This window comes from Clytia hemisphaerica, unplaced genomic scaffold, assembly GCF_902728285.1.
Source record: "Clytia hemisphaerica strain Z4C2 unplaced genomic scaffold, Clytia hemisphaerica genome assembly, whole genome shotgun sequence".
NCBI classification, from domain to species: Eukaryota; Metazoa; Cnidaria; class Hydrozoa; order Leptothecata; family Clytiidae; genus Clytia; species Clytia hemisphaerica.
Genome location: NW_027103829.1, coordinates 412,237 through 439,158, shown reverse-complemented (window position 1 = coordinate 439,158; position 26,922 = coordinate 412,237). Strand labels below are relative to the sequence as shown.

At 35.6% G+C, this 26,922-nt stretch overlaps 1 protein-coding gene and 1 long non-coding RNA gene across 2 annotated transcripts; both read left to right on the top strand.

The window, feature by feature from the left end:
- Positions 1 to 3,297: 3,297 nt before the first annotated feature.
- Positions 3,298 to 4,372, top strand: LOC136806846 (uncharacterized). Its single transcript, XR_010846618.1, has 2 exons — positions 3,298 to 3,547; positions 4,062 to 4,372. It is a non-coding gene; the product is annotated as an uncharacterized lncRNA (long non-coding RNA).
- A 10,278-nt stretch (positions 4,373 to 14,650) lies between these two features.
- Positions 14,651 to 25,559, top strand: LOC136806788 (junctophilin-1-like). Its single transcript, XM_067063366.1, has 5 exons — positions 14,651 to 15,058; positions 17,027 to 17,327; positions 20,423 to 20,922; positions 21,160 to 23,228; positions 25,285 to 25,559. The coding sequence occupies exons 1-4, from the start codon at positions 14,677 to 14,679 to the stop codon at positions 22,125 to 22,127; spliced, it is 2,151 nt and encodes a 716-aa protein (XP_066919467.1). The 5' UTR covers positions 14,651 to 14,676; the 3' UTR covers positions 22,128 to 23,228; positions 25,285 to 25,559.
- Positions 25,560 to 26,922: the final 1,363 nt, after the last annotated feature.

Below are 26,922 nucleotides of genomic sequence, written 5' to 3'. Positions count from 1 at the left end.
CTATGAACGTGCTTCCCGTTCCTTCAAGTTCCCGAGATAACGGTTTAAAAGTGGCCTTTCTTTCCACTTTCTTAAAGATTTCTATATGTAAAGGTGGCGTCAAATCAGTCCACGGAATATGCCTTATCTATGGAAGAAAGGTCAGTGCACATAAATTTCCAAATTCTGTCGCGATCTTTTCAAACCGTCACAATATTTTTTAAGCTGTCGAGATATTCTTCAAGCTGTCGCGTTTCAGGAAACTGTCGCGATGTTTTTCAAGCTGATGTGTTTACAGAAACTTTCGCGATAATTTTCTAACTATCGCAATATTTTCAAGCTGTCGCGATAATTTTCGAGCCTGTCGCGATAATTTTTCGAGCTGTCGCGATATTTTTCAAGCTGTCGCGTTTCCAGAAGATGTTGCGTTTTCAGAAACTGTCGCGTTTTCATGTGTATTCGTGTCAGGGAATCCTTTTTGTCGTTGTTTAACCTCGTTGTATCAAGCATATGTGTGGTCATGATGTTGGAGGAATTTTCTATGGTAACTGTGGTACAACAAAACGAAATTTTGTTTACAATAATATAAGATATTCACGTGAGCCTGTATAAAATGGTGATTCTGACTCACGCAATTCCCTTGATTTCTCGCCACTACGTCATCACTAAGCCTGTACTATATGCCTGTGGGTGAAAGGGGTGTATTTTGTACATTTTGAATCTTTTTGGAAACTCGACAGCTTGAAAAATATCGCGACACCTTCTGGAACGCGACAGTTTTTGAAAATGTGACCTTTGCGCGCTGACCCTTCTCGGCTTCCATACTTATCTACTTGTTTGTGTAAAAAAATAATGAAAAGGCCAAATGAGATCGCAGACTTCATTAGCTAGATTGGTAATTACTTCTGTTAATCTCAGTTTTCTCACTTGTCTATTTACAGAAAGCAAAAGCTTTCAAATAATATTTTTGGCTCTCTAAGCATTTAAGCATTACAAGGTGATTCAGGAAACAATTATTGCAAAACTTAAGTTAGTTAATTCAGCAGCAGCCACTTAAAATGTGTAAAATTGTAATCTCAGTAAGGAGTCTGCTTTTCTACAAATATGCCTGAACCTTTTCAGCCATTTGTTGTAAACCACTTCGACAATCGTCATTCCTGACTATGTCGTTCTTCGTATGTCAACATTACTGATTCTGACACCTTGGAACTCCTATAACTGACAGGAGGCATATTTTTCAGGGGACGTTTCTTCGATTCCTTTGTTGTAAAGACCCGTGTTTCGGAGGCGCTTATTGTAATTGAGAGGAGGACACGTTAGTCTTATAGATTAGTTTAACGAATGAAGTAACATTCCATATCATATGAGATTGCTCAATCTTTTCGGTGCGGTACCGATAGATCTGTGCGCCGCCCAGATTGGTTTTATGACAGATGAGTATTTTGCATTTTGATATTGATTTTCATTCCTGATTTAAACAAAGGGCGTGCGATTGTCTTATGCGTTTTTAATGATGAGTGAGGTCATTGGGGGCTCACAACAAATGTGATGTTGTTTGGAGGGTCTTTGTCGAGGTCATTGGGGGTTCACACTTTACTTTATACTAAATTGAACGATGTTGGTGAAAACAAACAAGCTTCAATTGTAATGCTAAACTTATTCAATTCGTTAAACAGCACATATAGAAATTGGACTACTTTCATCTCATCTTGTGTAAAGAACTATGGCTATAACACCTTTTCGACCGTAACCACTTTTATCCCACTAAACTCGATCCAATCCTTTTTTGACACATTTTCTATCATCTATAAGTGCAAAAAAAAGACTGAGGCGGTTTAAGTGGGATAAAATGGACAAAAAAATACCCGCGCGGCAATTGGCAGCTACGGTCGAAAAGGTGTATCGGCGCTATCTCCTGGGGCATTTCTAAGTATCATTTGGGGAATAACAGTCCATGACATATATTCACAGACCCGGTAGGATTTTTTCAGCCAGTAGTGATAAAAATAACAGGGGATTGATATTCCCATATTTTTTATGGCTGAAGATTTCAATTCTTTTGTTCTGAGGATTGGTTTATTCGATTATTTTCAGTGGTGACGAGAACAGGAGGATAATTTTTCCCGGGGATGATATTTTGGCCAACTCTTCCAGTGGGAAGGGGTCTCAGTGGGTCTGTGAGAAGGGGGTGTTTTAAGATACTTGATATGCAGATATGCTTGATATGATACTCAGTATAAAATTGCCTTCATATAATCTGCAAAAGCAAAACCCGGGGGGGGGGGTACTTAGGCAAAATGGGTGCCGGGTATGTGCGAGCCATAAGGGTACCTTTCTCATTCCTCAAAAGTCTCTCAAAGTGGTACAAATTCAAAAGTTAGTCTCTGAAAGGGTCCCAAAATCACGAAAATCAAAAATTTCTCTCTCAAAGGGTCACGATTTCCAAAAATTTTGACCAAAATTTGGTGAAAATCAAAACAAAATTTGGAAAGAATGGACCAAAATTTAGGAAAAAGTCTCTCAAAGGGTACCAAAATCACCAAAATTTTGTCTCTCAAAGGGTCAATTTTCGATTTTCGGCTCGGACATACCCGTCACCATCACCCGCAACCTACCGTCACCCCGCAAACCTAGTACCCCCCCCCCCCCCGGAGCAAAACAAATACGCTTAGATAAGATAATAGGCATTTAAAATCCATACAGGGGGTGGACGAACCAGAAAAACTAAATTTTTCAAGCAAAACAATAATTCTTAAAATTGTGTGGTTACCCCCTAAAAAAGGCAAAATTTTCAAAAAATCCTTGGAAAAATTCTTAAAAATGAGGGTGGAAAAGATGAAATCAATGTCAAATTTTCCAGTGACCTGAAATTATAAGATATTATGCCCAGTAGGGACGAAGTTTTGGTAAAAATTACCAATGGCACAGAGGCCCCATCGGGGGTGTAGTTGATCATGGAAATAATTGAAAAATTAAAAACAAAAGTCTAATATTTCTACCAACAGAGTTAAATATTTGTTTCAGTTTTTTTGTAAGCTCAGCTTCCCTACATATTTTCTCTTACAACTATGCGAAATTTGAAACCCTTTGATGATCCGGTTTGGTTAGAGAAAATTAAAACCTTATTTTCATAGATTGATCTTTCAGAAAACCATTGATTGGACCTCGAACCTTTGTTCCCGATCCATAAATTATAGCACGGCAGGACGCTTCGAATATCCAAAGATTTGACCAGCTGTTTTACTATTAACTTGCCCACGAACTTTTGAATATTGTTGATCTGATGAATATTTACATAGTATTATAATACAAACGACCACAAATCTTTACTGCTTGAGCATGCCATGGTTTTTATAAATAATCCCATAAAAGGCAGCGAAATATTGATGGAAGTCCTCCACCAGTGGTAGTTAAAAGCAAACAATTTTTCACTATTTAAAAGGAAGATGGTCCAATACTTCTCCATTCGAAAGACATAACTTTGATTACATAGCACAAAAGACTTGACCTTACAAGATGTTTTTAGCTTTCTTTCTGATAAGTTGCTTTTTGGTGGCTTCAAACACTGGTAAGTTTTTTCTTCTGATAGAAATTCCTTCACCTTAAAGCCTAGTCAATTCGTATAGATCTACCCTGAAGATTAGCTTGATACACCCCTGTGTCACAGACCCGGTGGACCCCCCACCCCGGTGGAAAAATAGGTCAAAAAATCGTCCCCGGTGGAAAAAATATCCTACAATTTCAACCCCACTGCGAAATTGCTCTACGATTTTATCCCCATTGAAAACTGAATGTAAAAAATTGCACTCCAAAGCCATCCCCACTGGAATTTCCGAGCTGGAAACAATAGATCTTCTATCCCCATTGGCATTTTGATATAAATTTTCATCCTCACTGAGGGAAAAAGTTCTACCGGGGCATTGAGACAGGGGTGTCTTGATGTTAACGATCAAAGTCCTATCAAGGCTTTTTTTTCCTTCAATTAACTACACTATTATCGTAAGCTCATTTTAAATTATGCTTTTCGCTAGAATGTTAAGCTAACGAAACCTTTAATTTTCAATAACTTCTTTCTTTCACAGCTGACAAGACATGTGAAAATCTCATTGCACCAAAAAACGGATCTGTCACATACATACATCTGTCACGGCATTTAAAGCTTGCACAAATGTCATGCAAATACGGTTACAAACCAAGCCAAAGGGTTCCTTTTTTATTTGTTTGTGATAAAGGCCAGTGGGTGGACCCATCTTCTGGCGCTACACCAAAGGTTTATACAAGCCTTCCAGACTGTATCCCTGAGTAATGGATTTAAGACAGTAAGACAGATTGTAAATTTATTATTTTTTGTAATATTTTACAATATTTTAACTTTAAGAAAATTCAAAGCTTACACTATTCTTGAATGTTTTTTTCTCGCAATTCAAACCCTCTTCTCTCAATGATTGGGATATGGTTGCTCTACGATTTAGACGTGTTTTTCTATCAAAAATCAAAAATTAAACTACGTGAGGCTGGGTCAGCGATGTTAGAGAAAAGGGGATGAAACGGGCAAAATGGCCCTGTCGGCTGTGTGATTTATGTAGATTTACATTCAGTCAAGAATAGATTCTGACTGAAGACTTCCCGAAACGGTACGAAACTCCAAGTGTCGAAAAATAAATTTGTCTCTATTCTTGATTGATATACCTCTCAACCGATGGTATAGAGCACTTTCTTGAATCGCAAGTCAGATTTGCAAATAGATTTACATTCAAATAAATTATGTATGTGTACCATTTTTTCCGGACACACTGTAGATGCAACTGTTTTGAAAAGTAATTATTTTTTCCACACAATATTTGCATCAAATCTTACTGACCTTGCACATACCCCTCATTCGCCAACCCTAGTTAGTACCCCCCCCCCCCCCCGGGATCAAATCTTACTGACCTTTGGAACGTAGCTCGCTGGAGTCAAAAAACCTTTTTTTTGGTGACATTCTAAAGGGCTTAAACTTTCAATGCACGTGTTCTTTGTGTAAAAGAATGGTTGTTATTTACACTGTGGGATTTTCCCAGCTGGCACACAACGTCGTTTCAACGTTTTTCTAATATTCACAACGTCCATATAACGTTAGATGAACGTTAAAACAACGTTGTGTGTCAGCTGGGTTAGTTCTTTTGTCTTACTCTCTGATGTACTGACACATTGTATAAAGCTGCTAAATCTCACAATCTCTTTAAAAGTCTCCCAAAACTTATTCGAGAAATTGATACTTAAGTCCTATAGAAATCTATATTGCGCGTGCCATAAGCCAGATATATCTTGAGAAAGAATCTCCCTTAGATGGCATAATTTTGGGTTAAACGTCAAAGGACTATCAAAATAATGCATTAGTCGCCGTATTATGCTTATTATACCACTTCAAAGAGATTTTTATCAACTGAAGAGAATTCGGATTCGTTTCTCCTGATCTCTGAAATAGCAATTATCCTTGCAAGTTTGACATTCTCTGGTTTAAAGATTTAAGGATACTGGTTGGCTCTAGAGATTTTGGTTCGTTGTGTTTTGATTTTTGTAATATATTTTTTCTTTAAAAGGCGACCAGGCATAAGCCTCAATAGAGTTGTTGAGAATTTCGTTAGCATTTATAGCTTACGGTCCCTTACGGCCTTAAGTATGACCTTATAAGTTCCAATGAGGATAGTGATTTGCAAATCTCTTTTTTTTTTGAATTTGAATGTTTTTTTCCCGATAGAAATGTCACTTAAGCAGTAATATGCAAACCAGTGAGATATTAACCAACTAGTTTAAACCATGATAACTTTCTTTGTTTTCATGTTTCACAGTTTTCGAGTTCTGGCGGTAAGTTTTATTTCAAATCCAGCGTTTTGTGTAAAAACCAAGCGGATCCTACAAAAGAGATTCGACGTAAGCCATCGGCTTTATCTTATTGCATGCATACAAACTCACTGTAAAAATATATCAAGGAAAAAACTGATATGATAGCTTTACGTTCATAAACGAGGAAATATTTCATTCTGTTGTCAGTTATGTGCCTACTGACGTTTCCCATATGAATCATTTAAAAGTAACTCGTAAGTAAGCCATAAGAGAGGTTCAAATAACACAAACAGGACCGCCAAGTCAAAGAGATGTCAAACGTCTCTCATTAGAGGTTTCATGTTTCTAAATGACCTATCCATATGACATCACGAATTTTCTTCTTGTACTAATAGGCATCACATAAGAACAGAGAGCGACAGACTTGATTAATCGAAGAAGCATCAAAGAGGATGAGAGTGTCTTGACAATTTTTCTCCGGTAAGCCAAAAGAGTCGGCGAAAACACCCCTGTCTCAGTGACCTGGTTAGAAATTTCCATCCAGTGGGGTTGAAATGAAAGAGCTAAATGTCCAAGGGGGGATTCTATTTTACACAGTTTAAAAATTAAAATTCTAAATGTACATTCACTTTATCAATGGGAATAAGTATTTCAATGGGCTGGAATTTCAGGGCTTTTTCTTCATTTTTGGAGATTTTTAGCTAGTTTTTCTAGTGATAAAGGGATCGAACCTGGTTACTTAGGGATCTTTTAAATCACTGGTTTGATTTCACTGGAGTCGCTGTTGAAGCTCATTTCTATCCAGGTTTCCAATTTTGAAGAGTTCTGAGTATTCCATCGTTTTGCTCACTGGGGCGTTGAAGGATAAATGGAGATGTATAAGAGTCAGAAGTTAACTTATTTCAAATGGGCTATAACATGATATTGTTCTTTGTTCCCAATGATCATGAGAAAAGAAAATCAATGCTCTGTTGACAGTCTAGCGTGTTAGAGCGAGTCACTGAAATGTTCTCATACACGTTTCTTTATAAGAACAAATTATATAAGAACATAAGGCTTCGAGGCCCAAAAATTTAAGAACATTAAGGCTTTGGAGACTTAAAACATGCATTTTTTTAAGAAATTACATCAAAATGCTCAAAAAATGCTGAAAATAAGAACATTTTAAGAACATTTTTAGGCTTCAAATCCAAAAAGCTAAGAACATCCGAAGGCTTCGAAAATTTTTGACGTTCTTATAAGAAAAAAAACGTGTAGAAATTTCTCATTTCGTGATATTTTGATCTTTATTTTGATTCTATCAAAGGGCAAAAAGCTATTGGAATAATATTTTGGAAAAAAACATAAACAATTGTTTTACGTCGTAACCGTCAGCTATATGGTTGATTTTCCCTTTTGATACTTTAACATTGATCATTGAAAATGAACCATAGAAACTGTTGCTAGGTGTAGCCAAGTAAAAAGAAATAATGGCTTTTATTATTCATGTCCAAAGTTTGTTCAATTTTTTATGACTGGATCTTTTCGTTTAATAAATCGCGTAAAAAGGTTTGAAGGGTTGTTTTCCAAGTCTATTTCGGTGCAAAGCTTTCCATCGCCATTTTACAATAAAACTTTTTGGAAAGGCATCATGAATTAGTGATAAAAGTTGAGCAACGAAGATCAAGAAAAATCAACAAGTTGACTTGCTCGATTTTATCTTTCGTTTATTTATTTTTAAAGCTTATATTTGTTTATCTTTTATTTTGTGTGTTTTTCGCGTTTGCTGGCTTTTTAGACCGATATTCTATTTTCAGTAAAAGTGCATGTGTGTTTTTTTACCCGCTCTGCAAGTCGATTGCGTTATGTGAAGCAATCAATAAAACACCGTCAATCAAACAAGCATCTTAGATTGCGTTATGCGAAAGCTGCTGCTCCAAATTTAGTATTTTGCGCTTTCTGTCTCAAAGCTTTTTCTGAATCTGTCATTCTTGACAACACGCAAATCACCAGTGATAACATGTTTGTGAAACTTCAAGATTTTATTTCTTATTGTGTTACCTAATTTGTGTGTCAGAACCGGTCTATTTTCTTCATCGCGGATTTTGTTTGGTAAAAGAGATACGATAGCAGGGTGCTTTAGAATGAAGGAAGGTGTATTATATTTCATACACATTTGCCAATAAATCACCAAGCTTTTGAATCGCGTTTGGTATGTTGGTCGTTTGGACGTTCTGTTTCAACCCCTCAATTGAAGCGGGAAGAAGGGATTTAAAGAAAATTTCGCGAAAGGAGGCATAGAAAATAGGGGATATATTGAATGAAATTGGAATGAGGCCTTCGCCTATTGTGTAGGCGTGTGTATTTTTGTATCTTTGAACTTCCACTCGAGAGATCTGCTCTTTATCATTTTCCATTTCGAAGACAAATTTCAATTACTCTTAGGTGCCAAATAAACGGGGGGCTCGATTAAACGGAGGGGGGGGGATTGGAAATTTTTCTGAAATTTTAATAAACGGGGGGGACCTAATTGCCGGGGGGTTGGAGATTGTACTTCTGAAAACGCAAAAATAAGGTAAATATAGGCTAAAATCAGATATTTTGGAGCAAAATAAGGCGACTTCTTCTTGCTAACTGAAAATATTCTTAAAAATTATAAACGGGGGGTCCTAATAAGGTTCGGGGGGGGGGTGGAGAACTTTCGAAAAATTAACAAGCGGGGGGGGGGGGGGGGCATTTATTTGGCACCTAAGAGTATTGTGGTATTTGAGTGGAAGGAAGTCAGCTGAATGAAAAACAAGCAAACTTTGGGGATCAGTTTTTTAAAGAAAACTAAGATGCTAAAAGGGGATATGAAGGATTTGTTCGATATCATCAAGTCAGAAGATTGCGTAATAGTGATGTTTGCTTTAGCAACAGGGCGAATTATTTTAGCTCATATAGCAGCTTAGTATAGGATCACTAAAAGTAGTTTTAAATTGATCTCATCAAAAAAGATTGTGTTTTTATGGGATAAAATCCTAGTCCACTAAATAAGATAAATGTTTAAAATAGAATTTAGCACTTAAGATAAATTGATTCGAGTATAGGTTTTAATAGTTTTCTTCTTGTATATCCGCCAACAAGATTAAATGAATATTTTACAGCAACTTAGAACCAAGGCAAATGGAACGTGATGCGGCTAATAATGGCTTATAGTTTAATAGGGGATGTATTTATAGGCCTGGGTACGAAATTAGCTGTACAGAATTGTAGCCGATTTGATTATGGTCCATTTTGTCGGGCAGTCGCCCATTATGAATCTTTTACGGTAGGCACATAGAATTTATGGTTATTGTCATTCAAGACATAGGGATTATCATCGGAATGTCTTTCCTTCTTGCTCAAGCGTAGTGTAAGGATGTGGTTAACATTGCCACATGCGTGAAAAATCGTCATGAATTTTGATAGACAAGTTGACGTATAAATGACGTATTTTCCCGTATTACAGACAGGATTTCATCAAAATGCCTCTCTCTTATTATTAATGGGTCATTTTACTAGCACTATCACTTCAATGATCAAGTACGGCGATGTTTGTTTTAAAAAGGTCTGGTTTGGATTATGTTTAAATTAAAGGGTACATGTTAAAGTTTATGGAAAGGAGGCGAGACATAATACTTTATGGATTGAATTGGTTTCCAAAATGATTTCATTAGAGTAGAAGATTTTAAGTATCAAGTTTTTGGACCTACCCCGGTGGAGGTCCTATAAATTAACCTCTGTCCGTTCGTCCGTCCGTCCGTTCGTTCGTTACCAACTTTTCTCGAGATCGTTAGTTTTTTCTGATTTTTCCACAAAGATGTGTAACTATAAACCCTTGAATGTGACGGAGCCCGATTTTCGAAAAAAATGTTTTTGGGCAAATTTTGGTTAAAAAACGGCTAAAAAAAGGGTGTTTTGGACTTAATGAAATATTGGATCATTGTTTTTTTTCTGATTTTTCAAGCAGATTTGTGTAAAAAATAGTTTTTCAGCTCAAAAAACGCATCTTTATCTATAAGAATCTATATTAATAAGCATACATCAATGTTCTTAGCCAAGTTAGTCAATTTTTTGATGAGTTTTTTTTTGCTCACAAAGTCAGGAATATCATGAAAGAATATTTCAAGAGCATGAACTTTTGGTTTCTAAACGTTTTTTTAAAAGAAACAAACAACTAATTTTAATATATCGTCACTATTTGTGTTCTGAATAATGGTTTAATTTATTTATTATAGTTTATATATATGTGTTAAATACATAACCAGGTAGGTCCGTAAAAGTATTATTTGTTTTATATAACATTACAGGGGCCCCCCCAGCGGTTTGTGTGAATGCGTGAATGGGCTTTTTTGGTTGCGTGAATGCGTGAAAATCGAAAAAAAATTGCGTGAATGCGTGAATTGAAAAAACTTGCGTGAACGTGAAAATCCATATTTCTATTGCGTGAATGCGTGAATCTGCCCTGTTTTTTGCGTGAACGCGTGAATTTTTTCCTTTTCACAGTTTGTAGAAAACCCCAAGGTGCGCACCTATCCCAAATTCAAGGGATGGCAGGTGAAGGTGCACAAAAAAATCAGCAACTTTCAAATTCTCTATTTTATAAAACGATTCATGATTTAGATGCGCTTTCTAGCAATCTAGACACCTTAAATTTCCAGATTTTTTCGCTCGGGCCAAACATGTATTGGCCCTCGAATCTTAAGTAACTCTAATTTGCCCTCTTGAAAGTGTTTGTTTAAGATAAAACCATGGTTATGCATGACGAGTGATCCAGGGCCAGGACCAGGGCCAGCCAGGGCCAGAGCCACTGGGGGCAGGAGGCGGCCATGACTTCACCACGTTTTTGCAAATAAAAAGAAACTTATTATAAAGAAATTTTTACCCATGATGTAGATTTTCGATAACCTGATTTCTTGGCAAAATTAGTCTGAAATGGAGTCGTATTTAAGCACATCAGAGGGTTAAAATAGAAATTTTCTCCTGTCGGCGCAAAACATGGCTGCGCCTCCTTAGTCACTATGTTTTCGGCCCCTCCACGTTAGGAAATTAATTCGCGAGCCCTGATTAAAACCTTTCTTTTTAAATTTTTTTGATCGCTTCGCTCGCAACAAATGTTCATTCTTTTACCTCACTTTACAAGCTATCAAGCGATCGTACCTTGCCTCTAACGAATTTAGACTACATTCTTTTTCAATGGTGTTGAAGAGAGCATTTTTAGCCAAACGCGAGTGATAGAAATGCAAAAATTTCCTCTCTGTGTAAACCATGTTTGCGCCTCCTTACCCCTGAGCTAAGCATCATGGTGTCATACTCGAGTTTGTTTGACCTATTTTTGATAATGTTTAAGCTATTTTTTGTACAAAAATTCGCCTGCGGCGCATATCTTTTCACTTACTATCGCGATCCGTTAACTGCAGAAGCTTCACCTTTTCTAAACGATCGTGACAAGTTAGAAGAATCAAATATTTTGCGTAATTAAAGTTGAAAAATTACGTAACGCTTTCTATTTGGGGGCTTCTTATGACGCTACCAAACACGGTGTTTTATAGTCAGGTCTACATGGAAAAAATCACTACTGAGTTAAGTTTTTCTCAAGTGCATGACCAGATCCGGTCGAATAATATCTCGAGTACAGCCTTGTCATACTTTTTTTTGCAAATCGAACGTTTTACTCCATAATGGCGGAAATTACGTAAATTACGTAATTTAGCGAAATGTGCAAGACCTCTATTTTTGACATTTCCCCCGATTTTTCCGAAAATTTCCCCGATTTCCCCAAAAATCGGGTTTGCGTGAATTTCGAGAAAAACTTGCGTGAATGCGTGAATTGCGAAAAAATTTTGCGTGAATGCGTGAAATTTGGGTCGGCTGGGGGGGCCTCATTACAGCAAATATCGAACAGTGTCACGACGAGCAGGCTTTTTTTGGAGTTATATCATCGTATTATGGATTTACCTGGATTTACATTTATAAGCTAACGTTCGAAGGAGAAGGTTGGATAGAAAAGTACGGGAGCGAAACGAGTGTGAAAATCTTTCGTATAACTTAACTTTCGTCTTTGGCTTGAAAAGGAAAGACTTTTATGGAAAATGTTGAAGGAATTCTTTATCCAATGTTGACGTACTTACCCCCGTTTTAGTTTCAGAAGCATACTTTATATGGATTAATACTAGTATCAGGGGGATAGTATCTTTTAATCTTTTTTTGTTATTATGTATCGATTATTTGTCTTTATAAAAATTGGATTAACCTAGCACTAATCTCTAAGGTGGAGTGCGTTATTTCCCTTATAGGAAAGCGAGTCTTTTAAAGGCAAGTCTCTCCGTTGCATATTTTTGAAATTCTTCTGAGGCATTCCCCTGAGAGAGATCTATTGGTAATATTTTTTGGTATGTATGAATACTGAACGAAATCATTTCGATCGTTTTAGACTTTAGAGTGTAAGCATATCATTGCGTGGATCGAAATTCGAATTGCTGGTAAAACAAATTGTGATGTGTTTAGGTTTTTTTAGATTGATATTTTTATGTAAATGGTGGTCGATGATAAAAGACTTACTTCCATCTTCCATGAATGGTGGCATTTTGCTAAAGAATACCTTAAATTGCTTTAAACTCTCTCCATTCACATACAGTTTGCGCTTATGATCATTAATGTGAGGGGAAATTTAGTTTGTATCCTTTGTGTTTTCTTGCATAATGTTGTTTTAATTCGGGGTTGACTTTGGTTAATTTCTTAAAAATCAAATTATTATTTAACTGAGTCAAAAAACAATTCAGCGCTCAGAAAATTCAGAGAATTTTTAAGTCAGATTTTTTGAGAATAGAGTTTTTAGTACGACATTCTGACATTACTCCAATTACTCATTTATTTTTTTCCTTAGGGGCTCTGGCCATAATGAATTTTTAATATTTGCCACTTACAAAATATAAAGTTCTACTTAATGTAGCACACAAAACTGTGGCATGTTATACATCTTCTGTTAGGCCAATTAACCGTGAGTCTGAAAATTTAAGAATCGCAATGAAAAAATTTGATGAAAAAGAAAATGAAGACTTTCGCGAAGAAGAGTATTTCAACTTTGAAGAGCTTAATTTCGGCGAAGAAAAAACATTTTGAAAATTTTTTTGCGATAGTATGTATAGATGGTGTATCTTTTATCGAACGGAAAATTCTTCTATAAGCTTATTTATTGCTTCAAAATCTTGAAAATAGTGCTTATTTTGGCCAATTTTCCATCCCAATTTTTCATAGAAAAACAGACATAACTTTTGATGCATTAATTTAGAAAATTTTCCGAAAAATTTAAAACAGTTCAATTCTTTGCGGACAGTTTGAAAAAACTTCGAAACAAAAAGGTTAATTACCCATTAAAACTTAGCACTTTTTATAGAAGAAGGTGATGCAACATATTATTAACGTCATTTTGAAGTTCATAACGTCATTTTTGCAATTAAATTCTTAATTACTACTCTTAAGGGATTTGATTAAAAAGCAATTTATAAAGGCAATTCTTTGTCAAAAGTGTTAAAGAACCTAAAACATAACTTTTATGTTCAAATACTTAAATCAATTTTTCGACTATGGTCAGAGCCCTTAACAACCTCGATCCCTGCGTATTATCAGCTTTTTGATTCTTACTGATAGCGCTAGATAATACCCTGGCATTGGCTGGTTTTCGAACGCGAAAGATTACGTAATTCAAAAACAAAACGTCAGATTTCATTCGTTCTTCTTTTTTGAGGTCGTTGCATTGCAGTGTAACTTTGTAACGTCAGAATATTTCATGACGTATTGTTTTGAGAAGTTCCCCCTCTCAGAGGGGGAACTAGCATCAGCCAACACCAGGGTATTCTCTGGCGTCATTCAGTAACGTAAATAAAGCCTGGGATACACGGGGACGAGGCTGAGCCCTTAATACCGATGAACCAATCTAAAAACAGGCCAACACCGATGTACCAGACGCCCCCTCATCGTATAGTTGTCTATTATTATCTGGATACTAGTTTTTATAAATTCATTGCTTTTGATATAGTAGAATGAAAAGGTCCATACCTACTATAATACATCATTAGCAATTACCTAGATGATAAGTGAACGAAGTTTTTTTATTTTATAAAAACTAGTTTCACCTCTCTTAAAATTCTCCCGGGTATTTTAACACTAGTTTTTTCAGGCCAGCCTATCAAATTTACCATGAACTTTACCAAACATTCATATCTGCTGACAGGGTCCAGTTTTTTACAGCGGCCCACATCCGCGGCGGCACATCACCGTTGACCGTCAAGGTAAGTATCCTCCCCCGGGCCAGTATCCCATGAATGATCAAAGGAAAATCCAAAAGTCAAAAATCAATAAACAATATAAAAAAAATCTCACAGAATTTAAACAAACAACCTGCTTTAAAAAGTTGATGATAAAAAATGTCAACAATCTGGTCTGTAATTTGATCGCTTTCTTCTTTGGCTGCTGTGTCGAAATTTTGAAAACACGATTGAAAAACAAAGTCATTGTCCAAAACCACCTATAAATTCACGTCGATCAAAAATCAAATCTACTCTATTTATTTTCCATTTTTTGCTCGTCAGTGGTTTGGTGTTTGAGGATTGGAAGTCTTTTTATTTTCTTTTTAATTTCTTTTCGTTGAATGGCGAGCTGTGTTGGAAAATGATCCTGACACCCACAAATGCTCACTAACATTAGCCCAAACTGAAGATATCTTTCCAGTTCTAGCTATAATTTGACTATGATCCATCATATATATAAAAAGTTTTTGCTTGCAGACTTGTGTGTGATGATTACTTTTAGATCACTGTAACAAATAGACAACTCTGGTAATTTTTCTTTTATTTATAGACTAGATAGGGAATGAGCGGAGGAACCTTTGAGTTTGATGATGGTGGCTATTATTGTGGGGAATGGAAAGATGGCGAAGCTTCTGGTTATGGCGTGTGTACTGGACCTGAGAGTTTGGGAAAATTTGAGGGACTATGGGAAAGCGGAATAGAAGTTTCTGGTGTTTATACATGGCCCAATGGTACTAAATATAAAGGACAATGGAAGGAAGGCCAAAGACAAGGCTTTGGAAAAGAGTATTTTTGTAGTTTGGAATATAGCGGAGAATGGATGTGTGGATTGAAGCACGGAAGTGGAATCATTCTAACTGGCAAGAATAAACGACCTTGTTTTGAAGGAACTTGGCGAAATGGTTTACAAGATGGACATGGTGTAGAGATCTACAAAGAAGGAGGTATATAATTTTTTCTCTGAAAAGAGATAAACTTCTACGTTTTATTATATCAAACATACGATACTAGTATAATCTACTATGATCAATTGGGGTCATATACTTTCCTAGCCTCTAAACTGCAACATTCTCTGGTCCTTACTTATTATATATACAGTATATCAGAAAGTCATGTTCTAACTTCCTGCCTAGATTACATTGGACTTGTATTCTATTCTATCCAGCTAGCATAATTTACAGCTCTCAGACGAGAAGAGTCTGCTCCTTAGTCTCAGAGGCTATGAAATGACGGTAGTAAAGGAAAGGAGTGCATGAGCTTAGTAAATTATGGTGAATCTCATACCAATCAATATTCACTCAAGACCTTTGTTGTGATAAGTCGTGTTAAAGCTTAAATATGATATGTTTTGTAGTAAAAGGTCAGTAAAGATCAATTCTTCAGAACATTTTTTTCTTTTTTTGGCCATTGCAAAATATTGTGAACTTTCATACATAAAGGTTAAAATAAATTGATTGAAAAATAAACATTAGACTTTGTACATGTACAACATACAGTATTATCAGATTGTCCAGTGTTAAATTTATTTTCAAAGCAACAATGTTATTCTTTGTGTGTTGCTTCTTGTACTCTTAACTTCCTTCTGCATATCAAATTTCATGTCACTTAGATCCTCTGTCATTTCTATTAGAAATAGAAAGTGATACATCAAAAACAATAAGCATCTCAAAAAGAGTTTTTACTTTTTTACTGTTTTCATAATGTAATAACATATTAAATGAAATTTCCATATTAAATGAGGAGACTTTGTGTAACTGTTTCTTTGTTACCACTGAGGTCAATCATAAAAGATAAAAAGATGTCAAAAATGTGATGAATTTGTTTCAATGTTTCTATAATTCTAATATCTGGCCATTGGTTAAAGTTAAAGTTAAAGTCTCATATTTTTTATCATTAACAAAAACTTTAGGAATTCAGTCCACAGAAAGGCACAGGGTAAATTAAAAAGAAAATGTTTTCAATTACATAACATATTTAACATCACAGAGTTAATCTAGAATCTATCTAACTTTGATATTTTGTTTTACAAAAAAATGTGTCTAGTCATGTGAATTGTTTTGAATAGAGGTATCTTGAAAATGTCTTTGATAAATATACTTAAATATTTGTTTGAATTTATTTTTCCTCACAGAAAAAACCCTGACCATTGTTTATTAAAACAATCCCTAATATTTTGAGTGTCTTTTTTTAAAGAAACTGGTGAAAAATCACAATATTAAGTACTTTTGAATTTGTCTTTTTAAAATATATCCCATAGGGCCTTTTGAATTTATATAGTCTAAGCTACATCCTATTTAAAGAAAGTTATTTTTCCCTAACAGTGCTATTATATTCTGACAGTTGACAATTTATTCATCATGCTGGAAAAATGTTTGAGCTTATTAATGTTAGTTTGCTCTTTAGCCTTCTATTATTTTCAACTAGACATTCATGGCAGGATTTCTTTATTAAAATGAGATAATGAGAGGCTCAAAAGCTTAAAACGCTAAGCCCTGATGTTTTGTAAACAAAAAGCTTTCTATTGCATGATAGCCTTTATTTAAATGTCATTTTTTCATCGCTGCTTGTATTAGGGAGGGAATTTTATTGAATTAATGAAGCTCTTAATACATGTTCTCATTTTTCATGACAATAAATTAATTGAATTTGTTTGGTTTATCCCATCTTCAAAGGCTTAGAAAGCATTTACAATGTGATCAATTCTCTGAGCTTTTAATTGGTAGATTTATGTAGATGGTGGAATTTATGTTTTTGATTTTTTTATAAAGAGTCCTAAGGGATTCTAGTACGACCCCCCTCTGAGAGCAAACACCTAGATCCTTTCCCTTTCTGCAGAAGTTTGAAGTCTTGAGATCTTGTCAAAGAAACAGGAAAGACTCAAAGGTTATTGGTATTTTTTTAAACTTTTAAAGGATTCTTTGCTGGTCAATGGAAAGAAGGTTTTCGTCATGGCTATGGTATTCGTGGTTGGGCTGATCTGGATAAACTTCAAGATGGCGCTGTATCTATCCGACAAATGTTATCAAATAATATCAGCCCTCGGAGTAGCAGAGGAGCAACAATATCAGGCTCTTCAGAATTTGAAATTGAAAGACCGGCTGTAGTGACAAAAACTCTCTCGTCACCAACATTAAATCACCAATCTACTTTGGATATTGTGACAGGGAAATTGGAAAATGATATTACAGATGTTCAAATCCCTGCAAAGCCAAGGTTAGTTCGGAGCTCTATTAATGTACTGATTCTACTTTGTTTTTCTCTCCGTGTCTCTAAAGATCTCGTGAGGAAAACAGAGAATAAATCCTATGTTTGTCAAAAAGATTTTCAACCTCATCTTTTTTTCCTCTCTATGATTCTATGATTTATGAGAGATCTTTTAAGGAGATCTTGTCAAGTAGTAACTGTGTCATCTTTTTAAACCCCCCTTTTCTATCTCTGGTAATTGTTTTTTTGTATTCTAAGCGTTCTTAAGTGTTTGGCCACAAGAAAACTAGTTGTGTGAAGAAACATGTTAATATCTTGTCAAAATTAAAAAAAAATCTTAACACTCTCATGCTAATAGAGTTATTACAAAAATAACGGTTTTTTGCTTTTTCATCTACTTTTTAATCTAGATAGCTTCTTATACTTTTAGAGAATTTTCTCCTCTTTTCTGATGTTAGAGAGACTTCTATTTTTTTTGCCCTTTGGGTTTTTTCAAAAAGAATCTCTCCTTTGGTCTCTTGCTCCTTTCTTTTTTACATAATCTTTCTCTCATCTGCTGTTATCGTTGACAATATTCCTGGGTTTTTTATACGTTTTGTAGTGGTTTTTAACTCGCCTCTCCTTTTCCAAATATTATTCCTAATACACAGCTTCATCCCTCAAAATATTTCTTTCTCTGAACACTAGAAAAAATAACGGGATACTTTTTATTATGAGGGAAATGAACCTCAAATGGTCTGAAAACCACTCATAAAAACCCAAGCAAATCTCTTTATGAATTCTATGTGCCTGGATGATACATTATCTACTTTAAAAGCACTCCATAGAGAAGAGTTCTAAATACCTTTGACAGTTTTAAAAACAAAGTTATCAAGTTTCTCCTCCCATGTTGGTAAAAATATTAAATTTAAGCCTTTATTAATGGAAAAAGTGCAAAGCTTTTAGAATGTAAAGATATGTCTGGTATGCTAAAAAACGTTTGTCTTTTGTCATAATGACCTTTCAAAATTAATAGTTTGTAAAATTGTTATTAAAACCGAACGTTCTTGTGGCTTTCCACGGTTAGTAACAGATAACCTTCTTCACCGCCGTATTGAAATTAATTCATTTGCTTTTTTAAACTCCTCTGCGTTGTATATCAAGTTTTCTTATACAAATGCTTCTTCTATCAGTTAAACCCGTTTTTACTTAAAAGAGGTATCCAATCCAGTGCGATATATTGGCATGTTACTTTTACACGTGTTCGAAGCAATGCTAGAAATCTAAAGTTTTGTCATAAACGTGATTTGTCAAAGAGGATGTTTCTGTAGACATTAAGAAGTACAATGTTGTTTCCCTTATGATGTAGACATTTTATAAATACACACTAGGCAGAGCTAGTACATGGAAAACAGGAAATCATCACTCTGGTGGTCGTTCAGTCTTGAGCGTATCCTCTTTCTCTGCGTTATAAAATGAAAACCAACCTCGCCCTTATCTGTCACCGTGTTACATTGGTTCTAATTACTGTCAATTTTAAAGAACTCTCCTCATAACTTGATTTTAAGGAACAGTCAGTCTGTTTCTCTAAAGAATCCTGCATTGTAACACGCATGCGTAATTTGTCGTTCTTTAATCTATATGTAGTGAATTCCCGTGATAATCAAAGAGGAATGAATTCGTAGGGGTGGTACAGTCACTTTCAATCGGGATTGAGGATGGCGACATATGTCGTTCTTTATGAAATTTGTCGTCCTTTTTGTTTATTTTAATAAATGAAGGATTCTTTAGATAAACCCCCTTAGTGAATTTTGCTCGGCTGTTTTAACTATATTACTCTGAAATTGTCAGCCTCGCATGCTCTTAAGATGATCCGATCTAACTCACCAAATATTTAAGGCTTAGAGTTCCTTGATATTATATGGCCGAACCAAACTAGTTTATTCGGAATAAAATGTGAATTACAATTTTTAAAAGGAGTATGCGAATTAGGCCCGTGAAAACTTCTATTAGGTTAGGTATATGAATTATAATCTACTACTATAGTCTACTAGTTTACTCTAGGGACAAGCTTTAGGAACAGCATTTTTGAGTGTTCGACTTTTAACCTGTTATAAATTCTTGTTGATAGGATTCAATTTCATGACTCAGCAAAAACAATCCAAAGATGAAAATATTTCTCAGTGTCTCCAATCGTTGTTTTAATACTTTTTATCTTATCTATTCGCTGAGTTGGTTTTGTAATATTTTTTCAAGAGAGAGAATCATTTTTAAAAATAACTAACGAAGGAGCTGGAAGAGCTCAAACCTTTTGTTTCTTTCCATTTAATCAGATTACTGTCCTCCTTCTGTCTCCTTGCTTCAGCTCATGTGATGTTCACACTGTCAATCTGTTTAAATACATTCATAGATGAATTACATTTCCCTGGAATTTCGGACGCGTTTGCCTTATTCCGTATATAGGAAATCCGTATTTTTTTTTCTCGGCTCTTTTTAAAAATGTATATTGCAACAATTTCTCATCATGATGACAGTAGCATCTGTGACGGCTTTCAAATTCGAAGAATATAGATTGATTTCTTTGCGAAATATTTTTTCAATTCAACATCTTGTAAACGAAATACAATTTCACACATCAGTCTCTCAAGCCTTCCTGGAAAAGTTTGAGAAAGAAGGCTTTCCACCTTACAAACTGCTATCTTAGGAAAAATGGTAATTAATGTCGAATTATTCTGTGCTGATAGACTTTTTCATAGGAAAGATGAGAGAATTCAAATCGATGTAAATAAATTCATTCTCAGTTCAAATTCAATCACCAGTATTGATTTATCATGATCGTCTTTTAGACATTATTGATCTTTTTTGACCGTACATTTGACTTTTCTTCACCTGAGAGGTAATCTATGTTCGTTGTAGACATTTTACTACTAACCTCTTACCGTAAAGAAAATGGTAGCTGTTCACTATGGGCTCAGCTTAGAATTTCACCCGTAAAAGCCTTTCAGCTTTGATAAAGTTCTTTGAAAGTCTCTTCCAGATCCTGTTCAAATTTCATTATTAACAGTTGCTCACTTCCGAACATTGCGAACTCTTTCAACTAACATTATTCTCCCCTCTTTCTTTAGACAACGGGTCAGTGTGTTTCAAATGATGATCAACAACTTCAAGAAACCTGAACTCATGGACAGTATCGACGAACACCGTAACGAACTTTACAAAGGAGCCTGGGAAGGAGACATGAGACACGGCCCTGGTATCTGTTTCTACGAAGATGGCTCCAAGTTCATTGGTCAATGGAAAGACAACCATCGTCATGGTTACGGCTTGTTTATTGATCACCTTGGTGAGAAAAGTGGCGGCAAATGGTATAACGATACTCTGATATTGATGACGCGCCGAAACAACATTAAATTACCAATGGTCAAAAAGAAGATCAAGCGCTCCGTCCTCGATGCGATTGAAGCTGCAGAGAAAGCGAGCAAGAAAACTAGGCTAGCTATCACTCGTGGGCTAGCAGCAAGGAAACTTGCCGAGGAGGCAGAGACGGCATCCATGATAGCAGCTGGAGATGCGGAAAAAGCGCAAGATTTTCGAAGGAAATTTACATTGCATCCTCTGTTGAAAGGTAGGGATGAATATTTATTTAGGTACCTTTTGACGTTATCTTGCTCTTTAACATCTCAAAATCTAGGTTTATGTTTTCTTTCTTTTTGTGAATAACAACCTACTGATATTGCTTTGAAGTGGTTACGCTTTATATTACAACAGTTATTTGATTCGATCATGGCTGTTTATAAAATATACCGTATCATAGGTAATAGGTGCATTTTAAATACTGTTTTTTACCTCTCTTTCTCTACAGAATCGCTGAGAAATTTGAATCATAACCTCAACGAAAACAGTGATGATAGTAGTACAGAAAGTCTCAATCTCAAACATAAATCAACACCCAACCTTCAAGTCAACGATTCTCCTAGTGGTTCCATGCGCCGAAAACGACATTCGTTCTCGTCTTTAATCAGTAACCAACACGAACGTATCCACAAGAAATCGTCGTCTTTTCTCACACCTTTGAGTAATGACAGTACTGAGAATATAGATTTAGATGTTTTACATTCTTTTCAAAAACACCCTGCATCCGAATCAGCACTTTATGCTGCCATGGATACTACGATCGGTGCCGGTGCTTTTAACCCTTTCTTATCACAAATGGTGTTGATGCAATATAATGATGCACAGACAAGAATCACAAACTCTTTAACGCGCGGTGGAAGTGCTCTCACGGGCAGATTAGCACAAGAGAACTCAAACATGTTTGCATCGACTTTTGTACCCATGGCTGCCCGTAAATCGGATTATGACAATACTGACGGTTCTGCTGATTCGGATAGGAGTTGTGAAGACTCTCCTAGGAGAAGTTCCTCAGCTAACGAATATTTATCAAGACGTTCTAGTACTGCTTCCGATGGTTCAACAATAGCCAAAGACGCCGGTTTCTGGCGTTCGGTAACAGGAATGAGTCGTTCGCGTTCCGGACCCATTTCGCCGTCTTCCAAGCCGAAGCGAACGCTTTTACATCCGAGCGACTGTGCGCGTAAACGGCGTTCAGGAGTGGCGAATATGAGTATGGATTCGGGAGATTCGATCACGAGTGAAGACGTTAAGACGATCGAAATGAAAGGTAAATTATTGACCGGAGATGAAGTGAACTATAGTTACATTGCACTTAACACAGGCATCCAAGGTAAAGATAGCGTTGTTTTATACACTGACCATCCAAGACCTAAATTCCGTTCCGACTTTTCAATATCTGAGAAAAACATTAGTTAATTCCTCGACCGGGTTATACCGGACACTTGTCGGCGAGGTTCCTCGTGTTTTGAATCCAACTTCCAAAACCGGAATCCCGGAAATCGATGGACGCCGGGACTCGATTGACAGTGTGGGACAGCCGACGGGGAGTCTTTGTTAGATTCAAGAGGTTATGTTAAAAATGGTAGCACGAGTAGTAAAGATAAATTACCTATTTCAAGGACTTCAAGTAAAGGTGTCCGCTATTCGTTTAGCCCGAGTTTTGAAGACCGAGATACGGACGTACCGGCGGAAAAAAGTCCGCTTGTTGATGATTGTAAACCACCGCCGACGTATGACGATGTTTTTGATAAATCAGTGAGAGAAAAGGAACACACTTCGTCCATACGGATTTGCCATCGTAACCCTAAACAAGTTATCATAACTTCGGACGAAAAACCAGCAGAATCTAGCGCTCCGCAAAACGAACAGCCAAGTATGGAGATCCATATCGAATCGAGTGTCGAATCTAGTGTTGATTCTAAAACGAAACCGTCTGCAAAGAAAGGTTTAGCCGGTTTGTTAGCGAAAACTTTGTGGCGTAAGAATAGTAGTCTTTCTGTACGTTCCACATCTACGGACTCAGGCTACAAACAAAGTTTCAGTCTGGATGATGCATCCGTAAGCGCCCTTTCTCCTAAAGCTTTACGTTATTCACCCCAACCGCCCGTTATTGATGAAAAAACCACCCCATACAACGAATCTTCAAAATCGACTCTAAACACGACTGTAGTCTCGATTGAAAATGATAAACATCGACAGTTAAACACATGCGGTCAACAGACCTCGAAACGCGGTAGCTTGAAACGAAGCAGCCTCAAGAAACGAGCGAACGGTGGAAACCTCAATACAGACGAATTTGATCAAAACAGAACTATCGAACAAAGTCCCCTTCCGGGACGGAAAATTGAATTACCGACTTTTTTCGACCGGGATGGTGGTAAAGTACCGTTAAACGGAAGTACGCAATCGGTAGACCGACAGTTTAACAAACGAACAACCACGAACTCTATGGAAGAAGATTACGTCATCCTTGACGAGCAGAAAGACCATCTGAAGAAAATTGGAGACAGTAAAAAGGTAGGCTGCTTAAAATTCATGTATGGTGATATTTCGTATTTACAAAAGGGTGTCCTTTCTGTCTTTACGCTTTAGAAAATGGCTCGAACTTTATAAACCTTCCGAAGATTTTTGTGTTAGAGTTTTCTATCTTCTTTATCGGGATAAATTTCCATTGTAGCAATATTCGCTGTTTTCATTGCAGAATCATTGCAGAATCGGACTGTACACATTAAAACCGCTTAATTATTGAGTAACCCAACGTCAATAGAAAATTTCTAAAAAAAGATATCTTTTGTCAGGACGTATTGATAAAATTGTATTTGTACATCCTTCCGCAATACAGCTTAATTGCTTTCTGGTCCTCAATTTATCATTTCTAAATACCAAAATGACCGCGATTTTTTTGAACTAGAAGCCATTCACTGAGACCACACTACTAACAGAGTGAGTTAGCATGGAAACAAACAATTAAAAAACAATACAACAGATCGTTTAATTACTATAGTTAGTAATCGTTCAAACTATTTATTTCAGCAATTAACTCTTAAGAGCTATAACGATTTTCCCCTATTCAAAAAATATCAAACACTTTAGGAATTTGTATGTGTGCTGTGTTACGTCTAAAGTCCAAATTTGTTCTAGCCCTATCAATAGATCATACGAGTAACCCGGATATTTCACTCTCCAAAACTTCACAACAAGGCCAACAGACCGTCTATCCTTAATTAGTCTGTTTTAATCACTTGGTGAATACTCCTAGCCAACTTTTCCTACTGTCTTAAATCACTTCTCATTATACTTTGAGATGTTCCTTGTTCAGAAAGATATCTCGTCGTGTTTAATTTTTTAGAAGAAAATTCTGCTCATTGTAACTTTGTCTAGTTCATACACTTTTTAAAGTGTATTAAATTTAGCGTTTCTTAAAAATGCCTCGGTGTTAATAAAAGATGCACGATTTTTTTTATAAGAACTTTCAAAATTGTTGAAGCCTTCGGATGTTCTTAAATTTTTGAGTTTTAAGCCTAAAAATGTTTTTTAGATGTTCTTATTTTCCCCATTTTGTTAGTGTTTTTGTCCATTTTCTTAAGAAATTAGATGTTTTAGAGTCCGTGAAGCCTCAAAATCTTCTTAAATTATTCTTAACATTCTGGCTATCAAAGCCTTTTGTACTTATATAGTTTGTTCTAATAAAAAAACGTGTATGGACTTGTCTGGGTCATTTCAGAGTAGGATTTCGCTTTTTTAAGTCTTGATTATCAACATAATTGTATGCTGTAAGTGAAGAATGCCTGATTTTTTTTTACTTTGCGTAATTTTTGGTTTCTAAAAGTTATATATTGGAATCAAACCGCAACATTTTTTACGTCAGGTAGAAAATTAAAAAACAGATTTTCACGTGATATAATAGGACATATGGCTTAATTGCCAGGCAGCCAGCAGGCCAGGTTTATGTAGTCATGGGAGTAGGAAAATTTTTGATTAGGTCATTAGGTTTTAGAAGCTCTTCATTAGATCTTCTTTAACTGCAAGATTGCGTAATTGATGATGAAATAGCGTAAAATTTAATTTGTCAAATCGAAAGGATTATTCGTGGTATTAATTCTTTCAACGACTGGTTCTCAAAAAGACGCGACCAAATTTAATCCATTAAAAACTAAAAGCTCTTCGGCAGTTGTAGGAATGTCCTTTATATTTTGTTAGCATATTTGGAATAAGATTTCGATTTTTCATGAAATTTTCTACGTTAAACGGCCAGTGGTATCCACCTTTAAACTTCTCTTAGTTAAGACACCCGCGCATCTCGCGATGGACGGCTTGATTTACTTCGAGAAGCATGTTTAGATCAATCTTGGGCAATTTCGACCTAACCTAACCTTGATATCGACCAGCTAAAATTTTGAAATGAAATCCATTGGTTTTTTATAAATAAAGAGGGAAACTTAGAGGGAAAAACCTCGATAATTCTATAAGAAGGTTGTTTTTTCCAAATATGAATTCTAACAACCTTTAGCTTGCATTATCATATATTGGTGTGAAATCTTTTTTTAAATTATTTTTCTCTTTTATTTTTCAGTTCGATACAACCGGCATGCTAACGTGGGTGTAACCAACATCGTGTATTCTACAGACCAGATGAGAAACTGGATTTGGAAGACCAGATCTATTTTTTATCTAACGTATACAAATTTATGTAGAGATACTTGAGTGATTTTAATTTATTTTACATTTTTGTATAACTGTGACCGTCGGTAAATTTATGTAAATACGCGAGCTTTTTTATTGAAATTGAATTTATTTTAAAGTTGAAGTTTCCAATTTTACAAATTAAAAAAAATATGTGAAACATTAGATATTTTGTTTCGAATTTTCTAGGGTCTGCTTTTGACTCTTATTCATCCTGGTAACAAATTCTCGGGTGACAATGTTTGGGCATGAGTAACTTTTAGCAAAAAAACACCCAAGAGCTTTTATAAAGTAAAACAGAGAGGTGTCTATGGGACCTTGAAAATGAATTCAATTTAACGAATCTAGTGAACTTTGAAAAACAAGCATGATCTGCGTTAGTAGTTTTGTGTTCATGTTCTTTTATGGCTCGGGTTGTAACACCATTTATCACTATGCCTTTTATACATTTTTTTAGGGAATCGTTCTGTAACAAGAAAGCGGCAAATCTCACACTTGTCACGCTGATCCTACCATTTTAATCAATTTGAGTACAGCCAACTCTCCCTCTCAGGCAAGTTACGGCCTGTGCAAAAATTAACGAATCAAATAATGCGTGACGGCCAGTTGTTCCACCCCCTTTTCGGGAAATTTTTTTGGTTTTTCTCACTCGTCATATTAATGCCTTTTCAAAAAGTCCTGGGCCAAAAATTGTGTTTCAGCCATTTTGGTAAAATTAAGGAAAAACACTTTTTGCTGACGTCAGCAAAAATTGAAACTGCTAATAACTATTGGAATATTTATCCAAATGAGCTCAAATTTGGTACGAAGGTAGGGTTTATAAATATCTCTCGTTTCAAAAAAAAAATATCTCAAAAAATTGACGACGTCAGCAAAAATCAGCAATTTTCTTTTTTCCTCAAAAAATGCTGACGTCGTCAATTTATAGGAAAATTATTTTTTGGAAATAAAAGATATTCATGAACCCTACCTATGTACAAAATTTGCGCTCATTTGGATAAAAATTTCAGGAATTATTGGCATTTTAAGTTTTTACGTCAAAAATATCCGTCATTTCCATGGCAATCAACACAAAAATCCAACAAATCATAAAACTCGTGACGGCCAGTTGTTCCACCCCTTTTCTGGAAGAAATTTTTACTGGGTTATGTTCATCATATTAATACCTTTCCAAAAAGTCCTGGGCCAAAAATTCTGTTTCAGCCATTTTGGGAAAATTAAGGAAAAACACTTTTTGCTGACGTCAGCAAAAATTTAAATTGCTATTAACTCCTAGAATATTTATCCAAATGAACTGAAATTTGGTACGAAGGTAGAGTTTATAAATATGTTTTATTTCCAAAAAAAAATTTTCCAAAAAATTGATGACGTCAGCATTTTGTTAGAAAAAACGAAAATTGCTGATTTTTGCTGACGTCATCAATTTTTTGAAATTTTTTTTTTGGAAATGAAGGACATTTATCCACCCTACCTTCGTACAAAATTTGGGCTCATTTCAATAAATAATCCAGGAGATATTAGTATTTCA